This window comes from Camelus dromedarius, chromosome 10 (assembly GCF_036321535.1).
Source record: "Camelus dromedarius isolate mCamDro1 chromosome 10, mCamDro1.pat, whole genome shotgun sequence".
Taxonomy (NCBI): domain Eukaryota; kingdom Metazoa; phylum Chordata; class Mammalia; order Artiodactyla; family Camelidae; genus Camelus; species Camelus dromedarius.
This window is the reverse complement of record NC_087445.1, coordinates 58131027-58145963: the sequence shown is the minus strand read 5'-3', so window position 1 is coordinate 58145963 and position 14937 is coordinate 58131027. Positions and strand designations below refer to the sequence as shown.

At 44.3% G+C, this 14937-nt stretch overlaps 1 protein-coding gene and 1 long non-coding RNA gene across 2 annotated transcripts; one reads left to right on the top strand and one right to left on the bottom strand.

The window, feature by feature from the left end:
* Positions 1-92: 92 nt before the first annotated feature.
* TXN (thioredoxin) lies at positions 93-11212 on the top strand. The gene is made up of 5 exons (XM_010978718.3): positions 93-252; positions 4404-4508; positions 4955-5014; positions 10415-10480; positions 10941-11212. Exons 1-5 carry the CDS (start codon positions 229-231, stop codon positions 11001-11003), a joined length of 318 nt encoding a protein of 105 aa, XP_010977020.1. The 5' UTR covers positions 93-228; the 3' UTR covers positions 11004-11212.
* On the bottom strand, positions 4433-9615 carry LOC116152708 (uncharacterized). The gene is made up of 3 exons (XR_004136330.2): positions 8823-9615; positions 6745-6899; positions 4433-4569 (listed from the first exon to the last, which is right to left on the bottom strand). It is a non-coding gene; the product is annotated as an uncharacterized LOC116152708 (long non-coding RNA).
* Positions 11213-14937: the final 3725 nt, after the last annotated feature.

The window sequence follows — 14937 nt, the reverse complement described above, 5'->3', positions numbered from 1 at the left end:
TCTGGGAGGCGGAGCCTAGCCCCGGTGCCTTGGCGGGCGCGGGAGGAGCGAGCGGGCGCGCTCCCCACATACGCACGCCGCGCGCGCGCGAGCGCGCGCCCGCCCCGCCCCGTCCCTCGTAGCTATAAAGGGAAAGCGGGCTGCGCCCTCCGCGAGCTCTGTGAGGTGTATCGAATCCGCTTCCATCTCTTCCATCGTAAGGTCGCTTGTCAGACTCCAGCAGTCAAAATGGTGAAGCAGATTGAGAGCAAGGTACGTGCTCCTGGGGCAGGCCAGGGCACGGCGTGCAGCCTCCGCAGCTGGGGGAGGCGGTGGGCCGCAGGTGGGCAGGCCGCCCTTCCGCATCCCTAGGGGAAGGGGACGCGGCGGCTCGGCCTGGGGCTGCGAGAAGCCCGGGCCTGGTCACGCCCGAGACGGTGAAGCATGCCCTGGAGGAAGGGAGGAGAGGGACAGGGCGTCCTGGAAGGCGGGGTCCGGGAGCCCAGGACGCGCGGGCTATGCACGAACCCCCCACTGCGCCGCCGCCACCCCCGGCCTGGGGAGCCCCAACTGGGTGAGGGGATAGAGGGACCAAGCCCTTGGCCCCCATTTGTATCCGGTCACCGACCCGGGCAGGGAGATGAAGGGCTCCTTGGAGCAAGCCCAGGCCTGCTGGCCGCCACTCCCTCCCCGGGGAGAGGCATGATCTACCCGCGCTGGCTGGGGTGAGCTCCCTGGGGAGCGGATCGAGGCGGAGACCCCCGGCTCCTTCCATCACTGCCAGCCGGCAGCGATGACGCGGGCTGCATCCAAGCAAAGGGGGCGGTTCCGGGGTGGAGGCCCTCCCCCCCCACCTCGTGTGCACCGGCCCAAGGGGCCCAGGTGGCCGCTAGGAAGTTAAGTCCTGGCGGCGCCCTCCGGACTCCTCCTGCTGCGCGGGGCGTGTTTCCGGCAGCGCTGGCTTTGGAATGACTCAATCCCCACGGCTGGGCCCAGGGGCCTCCACTGCCCTGCCCATCTTGTGATTCACCCACGACCTATGGGTTTCGCCGAAGCCAGGAGTCCCCCTGGGAGCAGCCGTACCCCGTGGTGCACTTGTCCTCTGAAGAGTGCCCGAGGCAATTGTTGCATTGCGAGAGTTATTACAAGTGTAATACTCTCGTGCTCGAAAAACGCAGAGCCTAAACACAATGTTAGGTGTACTGTAGCCACTCAAGAGGTGGATGTTAAACGCAGAGCCAGAAAAGAGTGGGAGAAAATTGATGTTGCCCAAACAGTGGGAGACCCTTCGAAACCGTTTCCCCTGTGATACACTCCACCCCAGTAAAGCAGGAGTGCCCCGACCTGTTAGGTGCTGGGATTGACTTCGGAAATGGAACGTTCTCCGTTAATGGTCCCTTGTCTTACTGTTACTTTTACTATCAGAAGACATAACACAGCACTGTAGAAAATTTTGGTTGCTCCTGTTTCCTAGTAGTTGACATTTTACTTGTGTTTGCTGAGGGTTTTATTTGTTGTCTAATTTAGCCTGAACACTTTCCGTGTAATTAGAAGCTTTTTCTAATCATTTCAATATCCGAACACATTGCTGGTCACTTAGGCAGTTTTCGATGCTATCAGTGAATGTCTTTGTTCATAACACTTTGTACAGAGTTCATGCTGTTTCCTCAGGTTAGGGTCTTGTGCAGGTTTGGGTCAAGGGATGTGAACCTTCTAAGGCATGTTAAATGTCTCTAGATGCTCTTTGCACTCCCACCTCATCACGCTTCACGCTAACTTCTTCCCTCCAACGCTGGCCAAATCATTTGTAAGAAAAGTTGTCTTGCTCTCATTTGAGTATCGTTGATTGTTAGCGACTCTGAATTTCTGTCCTCCCCACCTATGTTGATTGGCTAGTTGTAGTCTGTGAAAAACCAGTCTGTTAATTGGCTTATCTTTAATCAATTTGATCAATCTTAGTGGGATTCCTATTGGAATCATTTGTGTGTGTGTGTGTGTGTGTATGAGCTTTTACATTAAAATTAGCAACTCTTATTGGTTGAAAAAAAGAGATCCTTAATGTTAAGTTTTGTTTCACATACTTTTATTCAATAGTACTGAGTAGCAAGTAACAGTCTATAAGGGTTTAGGGGGTGGTCTTCTGTGTCTAGTGACTTCATCAGTAGAACCTGTAAGAACCCATTAAGGGAGTGAGAAGATCTGAGTGGTCTACATTAGTTGTCTCACAATCCATTCACTACAGTAGAAAAGTGATTACTGGAGCACTTCTCAGCCTTTGTCTATTTTAGTTGTCATGGTTACAGCACCCTCCTCCCCTCATCAATGAGGAAATGTAGGAGGGTGATGGGAAATTCATTACTCAGAAAAGGACCACCACCTGGAACCCAAAGGCCCTGATGATCAGTTGATCCTCAAAACCATGAACCAGGGTCAATCAGAAATTAAACTAATTTGACTGTTACTTGTAAATATTGAGTACACTTTAGATTTTCATTGTGATGGACTAATGTTGTTGTCAGTGGCCATCCAAGACAACTCTGAGGTTTTGGCAGTTTAGAGCCACTGGAATCTGTTTCAGATACAAGTGGGGTAATGAACTGTAGATGTGAGGAAGAAGAAATCAAAAGTTTTCTAAGAATGGTCGCTGCTACTTATTGAACTCCTAACGTTCAAAAAAAACACAGGCACTCTGCTAAAATGCTTTGTAAATCACTCTTACACTTATTGATTGCCTTTGGAATGTGTATGTTTAGGAAAAGGGCTACTAGACTGCTTATTTACCTGCCCCCACCTTGTTTTCAGAATGTTTGTCAGTGATGGGGACCCTTATCTATCCTCACTGGTAGCTTCTGGGAGCTAGAAATTGTGGTTGCTTCTTAGCAGGAGAATCTTGACTCATTTCTGTTTTAGGCAAACTTAAGTATCCGGGGAATAGAATTTGTCTTACATACACCTGGTTCTGTGACTCATGTTCAGTGAAGCCAGCATTACTGCTGAAAGATATTCTAGTTGAAAGTAACCTCACCAGTATTTACTGAGGGCCAGCCTTGTTCACAAAACCATGTATTCATCTGACCAGACGTTGTCATTCCTTATTTTCCAGTCTTGCCTGGATCTTGCAGGAAGGAATGGCTGGTTTGACCTACAAAAATCACATTAGGGAAGGCTTTGAAGGAAATTCATCTGGAAAAATGAGTGATAGTTTGGAAAAATAATTTCTGTGCTTCCTACTCTCTGTGTGTGTGCAGGTCTGTACCTGCACGACTGAGGTTACAGAAGTCATACCATTCTCAGGAACACCATTTGTGAATTGTTTCCCCTGAAAAACATGGAAGTAGAAATTAGAAATCTAAAGAAGTAACGTCAGAAGAATTCACCTTAGTGGTTTTTTTGTGCTTTAATAGTGCTTTACTTTCCTTCTTTCCTGGACCAGATCTGGTCTGATTCTCAGCTTCCAAGGTGGGGGAGGGGGGTGTCAGTTTTTAATTAAACCAGTGTGACTGGCGTTTTTCCCCTTGAGGAACACCGATACAGATGTTTGTGTTTTGGGTTTCTCTTTCCGGCCCTGGTTTCGGTCAGCACCAGCTGTCTAAGTGCGATTAAAAATGAGGTTATTGTTAATCATAGAAGGTTAGGTTCCTAGGGTTACAGTAGCAAGACCATTGGTAAATTATTCAGAGAGGTTGGTGGTAAGGGAATTGATCAATTTTGCTGGTGGAATTTTATTCAACACCCATTGCTTATACAAAATAACATCTAAAGAAAATGCCCTTCATAAGGAACTAAAACTGTTTTTCATTTGGTCAACAGTGAGGGCAGAAATCAATGATAGGTAAACAGAATGATCTCAGTTCTGGACTCTCCATTTTAAAAAGTACAAGGAAATAGGCTTAAGGTCAACAGTGGTTAAGTGTAAGGATTTGAAGGAGGTTATTTTCCTTTTTTTTAGCTTTTGGGTAGCCTACCATAGACAGTATTAGCTTAATCAAAAAGTTAGTTTTTAAAAGCCCTTGTGTTTTATATGCAAAATTCTGTGCCTTTGTGAGTTACTCAGTTGACATGACCCTTTATCATTCCACCATTTAGTGAATGTCTACTATATACCTAGACTTGCTGTGGAAATACTTTTAATACCAGTGTCTATTTTTATTTGCCATTTGTTTGCTTAGTATTTTACAAATATTTATGAAGATAAGAACAGTGATACAGCATACATCGTGCTTTCATTTTATCAGGTAACAACACAACACAGCAAGATTTCTTCAAAGTGTGCTTTTTTTTTTTTTTTTTTTTTTTGAGTAAAAAATGAGCCCTGAAAGCAGGACCTCCAGATTGTACCTTGTGTCACATTTGATCAGGTTTTATCAGAGCTGTTGGGAATAAATGTAACTTAAATTAACATGCTTTTCTCGTCCCCTTTCTAGTATGCTTTTCAGGAAGCCTTGAACAGTGCGGGAGATAAGCTGGTGGTAGTCGACTTCTCGGCCACGTGGTGCGGGCCCTGCAAAATGATCAAGCCTTTCTTCCACGTAAGTAGTGACCAGCTTCTGCTTTTGCTAGCCGTTTGTGTTTGGGTCAGCGGTCGCGCAGCTAGGAAAGAAGGACAGGACAGTTAAAGAGGTTTGGCTGGGTGTTGGTGGGTCTTTGGTCTACAGGTAATAGTGTTACAGCTTGATTTAGGGTTGACACATACAGCCCAGCGAAGACACTGGCAGAAGTTAATCTGGCTGTCTTCAGTGGTTTCGCTCTTCTTCAAGTTGAAACCTAGGCCTTATTGGAGGTTCAGGAATCAGAGTGGGTTATACTAGGAAGAATTTGATTCAGAGAGCATGTCCTTTCTGTTTACTTGTCCCTCGTCTTAATATCTGGATCTTCAGTCCCTACTTTTAAGTTTTCATTTAAGAAGCTTGATTGTGTTGACTGCCGTTACCCAGGGCTCAGTCTTGGTAAATTTTTTTATTTTGAAATTTTCCAGTCTCTCTCTGAAAAGTATTCCAACGTGGTGTTCCTTGAAGTAGACGTGGATGACTGTCAGGTACGTGGCTGAACTTTGGGATACGGCTGACCTTCCCGCGTTGGCCTTTTCCTCTGAATTGCACAGTGCTTGTGTTCAAAGATAGAACTACAACCCGAGCTTAAAAGTGTATTTCAGAAGAACAGGTGCTTTTGCCAATCGAGCTTCATCTTAGGTAGCAAGAGCTATGCTGTCACATCCTCAGCTAAAATGGCCATCCTCTTTACTAGTCACCTGTCTTTCTAAAAGCCCACACTCAACAGATAAAAACTGAAAAGTCCAAACACCAAGGTGCCAGACAGTTGAGAGGAGAATCTGGGGGGACATTCCAAGGCTGGTTTAACTAAAGTGCTTGTTCGGCACTTCGTGTGCCAGGGACACAGTTCTGTGTGCTGCACACGTATTGACTGATGTAATCCTTGGTCTTACCATGCCCATTTTACAGACTTAAACCCAGAGAGGCTGGCCACGGAGTTACAGTTAGTAGCAGATCCAGGATTTAAATGGGTGTGGGCAGTTCTGCTCAGCCCCAGTGGGGCGGGAGTGGGTTAGGGTGTGAATTGGGAACAAAGGCGCCGGACCCAGGTTCCAGTCCTGGCCAAGTGACCTCTACGTTAGGCTCATTCTCGTCTCCCTTGAGTCTAAGACCAGATCTTCATACTTGCCCACCAATCTTGTAAGTTTGCTTACTCGCTACACAAACATGGCATGCCTACTAAAGGTCCAGAGGGGTGTGTGGCACCACCTGTGAGCACCTCCCAGTACCAGATTGCTGCTTCTCAGCACATTTCTCTACTCGACCCATCCTTATTTCCTGCAGGACAACCTCCTAGTCCTAAGCTTCACATCTTCTCCGGGAGTCCTCCTCCAGCTGCCCCCTTTTACACCAGACTAAGTAAGGTAGTTGCTGGGCTTAGATGAGATTGATCTCTGTCAGTTTCTTGGGGTCTGGGGCCCTCTGTTGTTCACCTTTGTTTCCCCTCCACCTCGCACGCCTACCTGCATGAAGCAGATGTAGAATGAACGAGTCTGTATGGTTGTCAAGTTATTCCGATGTGTCCCAGTAAATAAGAGTAGACCACATGTGTTTGGGGGGGAAAATGCACTCCCTGTTTTAAGCTAATGTATAGGCTAATTTTTTCTATATGGTCACCTTGGCCAGGTGAAAATGGCACCGGGGAGGGACTAGAGAAACTGGTACTGAGCCTTTCTGGGAGGTGAATCAGTTTTTATGTGGAAGCCCTACCATGCTCAGTGCTACACCAAGCCCTTGCCTGCGTTATATCATTTAATCCAGAGAGTAACTGTGAGAACCGTTTTTATTAGCGCCCGCACTGAACAGACAGGGGGACTGCAGCATGGAAGGAAGAGAGGTCGATTGAGGGCGGAGCCCATGGAGTTGACTCCTGAACCAGGACAGCTGCTGTCTACCTTAATCCGAGACCCTTGGGGAGTAGCTGTGCAGAGGTGGCCCCGGCTTCTATGGGACAGCTCCTCCTTGTCTAGTTGGCACTCTCATCGTCACCCTGAAAGTGTCTAAACCTCGGACCTTGAAGTGACCCTCTCACAAATAGGAGTAGGCCTTTCACTTTGAGCAACGTATGGGTCTTTTTTCTCTGAATACCTTTAATGACTGCTATTACACCATCTAAATTGCCTTATTGATCTTTTGCAGCGTTAAAAATTGAACTAATTCCAGAACCCTTTGGTCATCCCATACCCGTAGCAACAGTCTGTCAGCCCCTACTCACCTGGCCACGCAGCAGAATTAGCAAGGCAGGTAATGCAGACAAAAAGCAGTTCCTTATCAAGCAGCGAGTTGTTTTTCCCCGTGGAGTTTATGAATTACATGAGCAGATCTGCTTGCTTTGGATCTCTGTAGGTAAACATCCCCTCAGTTTTGGCTCTAAAAGAATACAGGTGAGGGATAAAAATTATATCGTTCTCATTATTTTGAGTATTAGATCATTATCATTAAATAGATGGCATGTTTTTAGAACTCAATTTTTTTAAAGAAAATTTTATACATATAATTCCTGCCCATGAACTGCAGACCCAGGGCACTTAATATTTATAGGGTCTCTGGGGCAGGCAGCATCCAGTTTTAATAGAAGAATCTCTGAACACTTGGGCTGGAAGAGATTCTCTTGGTGTAATAGATTCAAATGGACATATAATATATATACAAAAGTTTTTCTTTTTTAATTCAGAGAAATAGGAGCACGAGTTTTGAGAACAGTAGACTGATCTTATTTCCGTAACAGCAGGCTCTGCTTCCAGCTCTACAGGGAATGATACTTATAAATTAAAAGAAACAAAGTAATTTAGGCCCGATAGTTTTGCAACCTTTAAAATGCCATGTGTTTCCATTTTGGTTAGAGGAGCCAAGGATGCATTCAACAGAGGCAGCAAGGGCAGGCTTAAAGTTATTCTGGCTCCATGGAGCGCTAAGCTAGAAACTACCGGAAGGAAATGTAATAAGGTAAAGTGTAGTCGTGGCGTAGACTCACTAATAAAAAGCTGAGATTGGGCAAAACTATAGGATGGAGAACAGATCAGTGGTCGCCAGGCGCTGGGATGGGGAGAGGGTTTGACAACAAAGGAGCTGCTGACGAGGCTTTGGAGAAGGAAGGGAGGAGTCCTGTAAACTGAGGATGGTGGTGTTTATATGACTATAACTTCTGCACTGCCCAAAAAAGTGAATTTTACAAGTTTAGATTGTTTACCCAAAAAGGGGGGAAAAATGGGAAGAGGGGGTGTTGTTAGGGAGTGGCAAGCTTTCTGTTTTTAAATGAGGAAAGTGATTGGATGAAGAATGTTTTTTAAAACCTCAAAAATAACAATTAGGATTTTTAAACTATGTACGCCTTTCAAAGCCCTACAGGAATGGGCAAATTAGTCCCTGGAACAAGTACTAGAAAACAAAAGGGAAAAAAAAAAAACATTAACTTGAGGCAGTTGAGATGAAATATTAGTTACAGAACTGCTAAACTTCACTGAGGTCCATAAAAGATTTTACTAGACGGGTAGACTGTGTTCCTGGATGTGGACTCAGTATTATTAAAATGTTAGTACTCTCAAAGTCGTCTCACTTTAACTCAATCTCAATCCAACGTTTTTGGGAAATTGATCATGACATTCTGAAATAATGCAGTATTTTTTTTTTTTTTTTTACCCTGGAATGAATCTGAGTTGATTCACAAGGACGCGTCTAAGTCTCAAATTAACTAAAAGCCCAGTGGGGAGGGGGAATTCAGTTATGGTACAGAATCCTGTGTCACCTTTAAAAATCGCATTCACACCCAGTGAGAGAATTCTTAACGCTCTAGCTCAGAGTTTACCATGTAAAACACTTCACAGCAATTTTAAGACATAAAATATATGAACGTGGTTTAAGAAACACTTAGAATCTTTCTCCAAGTATTGACCCCACTTCTGAGCATTTATCTTGTTTCTAGTTTTTTGGGGGGGGCGGCTTGTTTTTTAAAGGACCTATTGTAAGTTAAGCAGTTGTACCAACACAGCAATGCCGAGCTCTGGCGCGGTGGGATATGAGGCACCCGGAATCAGAACAGTGATTAGACTATCGTTTCTATTGCTTGGGACCCTCTATTTTCTGCTGAGAGAGCTTTGGGAGTAGCTTTTTCATCTGAAAGTTGTGATCAGCGTCCGGGTCCTGTTGGCTTGCATGCCTTCCCGGGTGATGCAGCTCAGCTGCACCCCCGTAAGTGGCGACGATTAAAAGTAGGGAGGGTTAGCTCACCCTTTCCAGACCACTTCCACTTTCCTGCCCTTCCCCTGTGGGTATAAAAACAAAACCAACACCCACCTCTGAGGCTCCTGCCGACTGCTTGTATGAAAGATAGTATCCAACTGGCTGCTTGCAAGTACCAGGAAGAGAGGAAGGGACCACGGTAAACAGCTGCTCTCCTCAGTGCTGAGGGGGTCCAGGCCAGTGTTCCCAAATACTCCAGTTCAGGAGGTATCTGTTGGTGGGTAAGCAATTCAGAGGTTTTTTTAAAGCCTTACATGAGCCAAGCCTAATGTCTGGACCAGCTTCAGCCCCCTGGACAACCAGTTTCAACCTTTTAGCTAAACCAGTCCCTCTACCCTTCTAACTCATCTTCTTCTGGTTTCCTGATTACTCATCCACAATTCGTCCAGAACATGACGTGTGCAGCTCGTAGTTACCTGTCAGCTCTCCACCCCATCGTCCATCTCGATGCTCACACTACAGGGGAGTCACTGCAGTTATAAATTGGTACAACTCAAATTTTATGATCTTCATTTGATGGTCTTATCACATGTTCTTATCTTGGTAGTTTCCTTCCTGGTAACTGTTGCTTTCAGTGAGTACTCAGTGCCCGGAACAACATAGCAGGCATTCCGTGTATACTAGCCATTTTTATTCCAGCCATTACTGCCCCACGCCTCCTCTTACCAGCATTTACAGAAAACGTCAGTGTTATCAGGAAAGAGCTCGTCAACAGTAGTGTCCTCCTCCCTTCCTGCCCGAGCTGGCGGCAGCACACACGCAGACTCATAAAGATGTAAAACCACACTTGCAGTCTCAGAGGCGGGGGTGAAGTGAGGCTGGCGTGCTCCCATTTACTGGTGGCTCATCCTCGGGACCGCTTGGGTTCCTGTGGCCCCCACTTCCCAGTCCCAGCCTGGAAGCCCCCATGGTGTTTCGAGCTGACCTTCCTTTCCTGGGAAAGTTCTTTGGTTTCTGTGATCTGACTCGCGGGGTTTCTGCCTCCTTGTTTGCTGTCCTTTGCAGCTTTTGCTGCTAATGTGCTGCGTGCTTCTGCATTTCTTTCCTGACCCTCTTGAGTGGCAGGCTGATGGGTTCAATCCCTGATGGACCTGTTCAGCTGAAATTCTTGTCCAAACCAAACCACTGTCATGGCATTCCGCCCCCCACCCCCCCGCCCCGCCCCGCAAGCTAGTGTGAGCGAGGTGTTGGGAGTGAGGTGTTCTGAAACAAAAGCAGAAAAAGCAGCGTTGGAGCTGTCCCTATGGATGACCATGACTTTGTTATTCTTGAACAACTCCTTTACAAATAAGTTGACGTTCCTCTCACTAACACTAAACTTTAGCCTTTATGACCATCATCTCTGTCCCTACCCCACTCCAGTAAAATACCTGATTAAACAGTTTGAGCTGCTGTCTCGTGTCTGGTGCTAGCCTCTCTCAAAGAGGGGAGTACATAGTAATAATTTTAATTAGTATAACCAATTTGGCTTTTGTGCTGCCATTGTATTCATTTTATCATTCTTTACATATTTAAAAAAGAAAAGTCCTAATGCTGAGTTGTGGGTGTGGAAAAGGAAAAAGAATCTGGTTTTAGCCATGTCTGTCAAAGCTCAGCACTCATGGTCCTGTTTTTACCCTCTCCCTCTCTATCCCCCTTTCCCCCAGGACGTTGCTTCAGAGTGTGAAGTTAAATGCATGCCAACCTTCCAGTTTTTTAAAAAGGGACAAAAGGTAGGTACATCTGACCTTGAGAAAAAACAACTGGGCAACAGGAAAACATGGTGTATAAATGAAGAACCCGAGGTGACTTCTCCCTTCACACTGGGGAGCATGTCCCCATTTTCTTCTTTTAAGAAAATTTAAATATGTCATTCTTCATTGATTAAGTCCATAATGTGATGTCTCATTGATAAGTGATCTGGTTAAAACTAGCACTAAATCCCTGTGATTGGTGCTTCATCTTTATATCAGAGTGCATTCATCTTTAAGAGGTATTTGTGTAAAAAATTATATTTGAGTTTTGACTTTTGAGGGTCTTTTCCTTAGATTTGTTTTTAACTTAAAAGAACTGGGTGTTATCCATGGGTATTAATTTTAAAATATGTCCTCTCCCCACCCCGGTGATCATCTCTGATACACAAAATAGGGGTGCAATACTACATCTAATGGCAATTCAATATTCTTCCCGCAGGTGGGCGAATTTTCTGGCGCTAATAAGGAAAAACTTGAAGCCACCATTAATGAATTAATCTAATCATGTTTTCTGAAGACATGACCAGCCATTGGCTATTTAAAACTTGTAGTTTTTTTTATTATTATTTACAAAAAGGAAAAATCAAGTATGAAAACTATATGCCCGACTGCCATCTGATAAGTGACAATAAAATATTAACTGTACCCTTTTTAAAACTGTCTGGTGTCTGAATAGTTTTCAAAATAAATGAAAAGTGGCCATTTGATGAATTTAATGTCTTAGTTATTTTCATATATTCTTGATCTCTTTTTAGGAACTTTGTAGACCACTGATTCCTTGAAGAGTTTTAGTGTATTTCTGGAAAAACCTTGGGCGATGCACAGATAAGAGAGTAGTATGTTAAAATTCTGTGGGTTTTTTTTTTTTTTTAATCCTTATGAACAGAAAATAGTATTCTTTGTTCTAGTGTGCAAATCTCCCATGCTCTCTTTGAGATTCCTGTCCCAAAGGTTATACTGAGCTGCCAATTCTGCTAACGACTCTTGTTCTATCAGTTAGGGATTCTTCATAGGCGGCGCACGAGGGAGCTCCTGCAATCATTACTGTGGGAATTTTGATTCTCTCGAAGTATCTGAGAAATTGGTTTTATAGGCCAGATAGAAGTTCCAACCCAAGTGGTCAAGAGTGTGGGTGTTACTGTTTATTTCATTCAGAGAACATTGTGTTCTAGACACAGCAGAGGGCTGGAAGAAATTTTTGTAATTTGTATAATAATGTCATACAGTTAGTCATACGCCCCTCACCATTCTTATTTAATCTTTGCAACAATCCTATGAAGTAGGTACTGTAAAACCCAGTTCCCAGCAAGGAAACAGGCAAAGAGGTTAGTAACTTCCCGGGTCAAACTAGTCAGTGGAGGACCTGAGATTCAAACCAAGGGGGTCTGGAGTCTGAGTACGTGTTCTCAGCTGCTACACTGCCTCTCAGTGTAACTATCTGAATAAACTAGCAACGTGATAGATAAGGAAAGAAACACTACGAACCTAAGATCGGGATGCTGATAACGTCTCAGTACTATTGAATGCCTGTTACATGCCAGGCACTGTGCTAGGCTAGGGGTACGGCTAGAAGACGTCCTCCTCATACAGCTTATTCTGAAAAGGGAGGCAAACTAATGAATGATCGGTATATCCTATGAGGCCAAAAGTGGGCGCAGTAATTGAGAATAATTGGGCGAGCTGCTTGGCGTGGAGCAATTCTGTGAGGTGACTGAGACCTGATGGTGAAAAAGACCAACCAGAGAGCCGGGGGCTCTGCTTTCTAGCAGAGAGAACAGCATGCACCAGAGCCCTGAATCAAAAAAGAACTTGGTACATTATAGATCCATCAGGGGAGCGTGAAATATAGCCAGGTAGAGTGGCAGGAACCAGTCATCCAAGGCCTGCCTTGTTCTAGGTGCAAAGGGACGCCCTTGAAAGGCTAGCTAGAAGTGACGTGCTGAGATACTAAGGGTTCCCTTGGGCAGCTGAACGAAAGCTGGGTTGGAGAGGGAGGCTAAGGACTGGAACACCAGTTAGGCTTTGGCATTTTCCTAGCCCAGAGACGATGACGGCTGGGATTGGGGGGTGGCAGGTGGGGGAGAGGGGACAAAGTACAGACTAGGTAACACCCAAGGAAAGACAATCCAAGGGCTTCTGGGAGTACGAAGGATTCTAGAGTGAGTACCCAGTTTTTGGCTTGAGCAGCTAAGTTGGGGTGCCAGGTAGTAAAATAAGGTGGGTCAGGTTCTCTCTGGATGTGTAAAGACATGCTCTGGTGGTATACATTGACGCTGAATGATGTCATGCAGACTGCTGGGAACTAGTCTGGACTGGAATAGGAATCTGAAGGATGTTGTAATATAGATGGCTCTTGAGAACAGATGTGTGAAATCACCCAGGAAGAGAATCCAGAGTGAAGAGGGCTCCAAACAGCCTCATGACCTCCCAGCGTTTAGAGACCAAGTAGAGTGAGGACCAACAGGGGACACGTAAAGGAAGCCAGAGGGGAAGGAGGACAACCAGAAGATGGTTTTATCCCAAAAGCAAAAAGAACATTTCAAAAAGAAAAGTGCCAACTCTCAAATGCTGTTGAGAGACTAAGATGACAGGGAAACAAAGTGACAGCAGTGATTGTGGCAGAACTCTTATGGAAGGATAGAGATGGAAGCCAGGCTGTTTAGGAATGAAGAGTGAGTGATCAGAAAAGACCTAGAGATCACACTGGTCCTATCCATCCTAAGGGAAGTAACGTTTGTGAAGGAAAATGTCCAATTGTTGCAGCATTGTTTATAACACCACAAAACGATCTCCATCAATACAGATATGATTAAATCCCACATGATAAATCCTTTCTAGGTAATATAGAATAAGGAGCTATTAATACAGAAATAGGAAAATTTCAAAGTCACTGAGTGAAAAAAAGTTACAGAATATGTACATACAGAATGGTAAAATTTCACTGTGTAAGACATAAGACATGCTACATATCTCTAGGTAAATCTTCATGTAAATTAACATGAGAAACTTTTCAAGGAAGCATTTCTAATTTATCACAGCAGTGATTTCTGGAGAGGAGGGTAGGTAGTGATTGATGGTTTTTAGCTTTATCCATAAATGTTTGACTAAATGTCCATCAACAGATGACTGGATAAAGAAACTGTGGTATATTTATACAATAGAATACTACTCAGCCATAAAAAAAACAATAAAGGAATGCCATTTGCAGCAACATGGATGGACCTGGAGATTGTCATTCTAAGTGAAGGAAGCCAGAAAAAGAAAGAAAAATACCATATGACATCACTCATGTGGAATCTAAAAAAAAAAAAGACACTATGAACTCATGCACAAAACAGAAATAGACTCAGACATAGTAAACAATTTTATGGTTACTGGGGAAACGGGGTGGGAAGGGATAAATTTGGTAGTTTGAGATTTGCAAATATTAGCTACTATATATAAAAATAGATTTTAAAAGCAGTTTCTTTTGTATAGCACAGGGAATTATATTCAATATCTTAAAATAACCTTTAATGAGAAAGTATGAAAATGAATATGTATATGCAAGACCGGGACATTGTGCTGTATACCAGAAATTGACACATTGTAACTAACTGTACTTCAATTTAAAAAAAAAAAAAAAAGCAAAAACAAAAGAATCTGAGACCAAGGGATTAGATGGGTTGCTAAGAAAAACTATGGGAATAGGGATGGAAAGCGTCTTTGAGTTGAACCATCTTCAGTGATTGAGGGGGTTGGTAGACATCAGATGACAGCAATAAGGAGGTTAAGAAGGGCATGAAGGAGTTTCAAAGGAGGAGGAGATTTTGCAAGAAAAAGTGGTTTGTATGGGGGTATTGGGGGACAAGCAAAAACCCCAGTCACCACCTGATTAGAACTTTGTGAGTGGAAAAGGCTGGGGAGGGAGAACCCTTAGGTGATTTCTGTTAAGAAAGGAGATGATGCTCTAAGAACACACTGAGGATACCAAGAAAGTTTCCACTCGAGATTCTAGAAAGGTCCTGATGGACTGAGATTCCAGCAGGTACTGTGAAAGGAACTGGGAGAAAGAGAGAAAGCTTGGGGCAGAATTTGGTCAGATTAGGGGCATGGCTCTCAATCTGGGTACCACATTGGAATCAACTAGAGAGCTTTAAAGAAAATCAGTAGGGTTCCATCCCCGGAGATTTTAACTGATCCTGGGTGCTGCCTGGACACCAGGTGATTGGATGTGCACCCAAGGTTGACAGTCACCAGTTGAGGTGTCCAGTGTGGCCACAGGAAGAAGGGTGATTGCCTGAAGCTCAGGCTTCTGACAGTGATTGTGGTCAAGGGTTTAATTCTGATGGGCTCTTAAGAGTGAGATGGGTCAACACCCAAATTGTTGCAGAAGACTGCTTAACAGATTAGCTTTTAACTTCAGAAGCATTTTAGGAGATGAACATAAATATCAT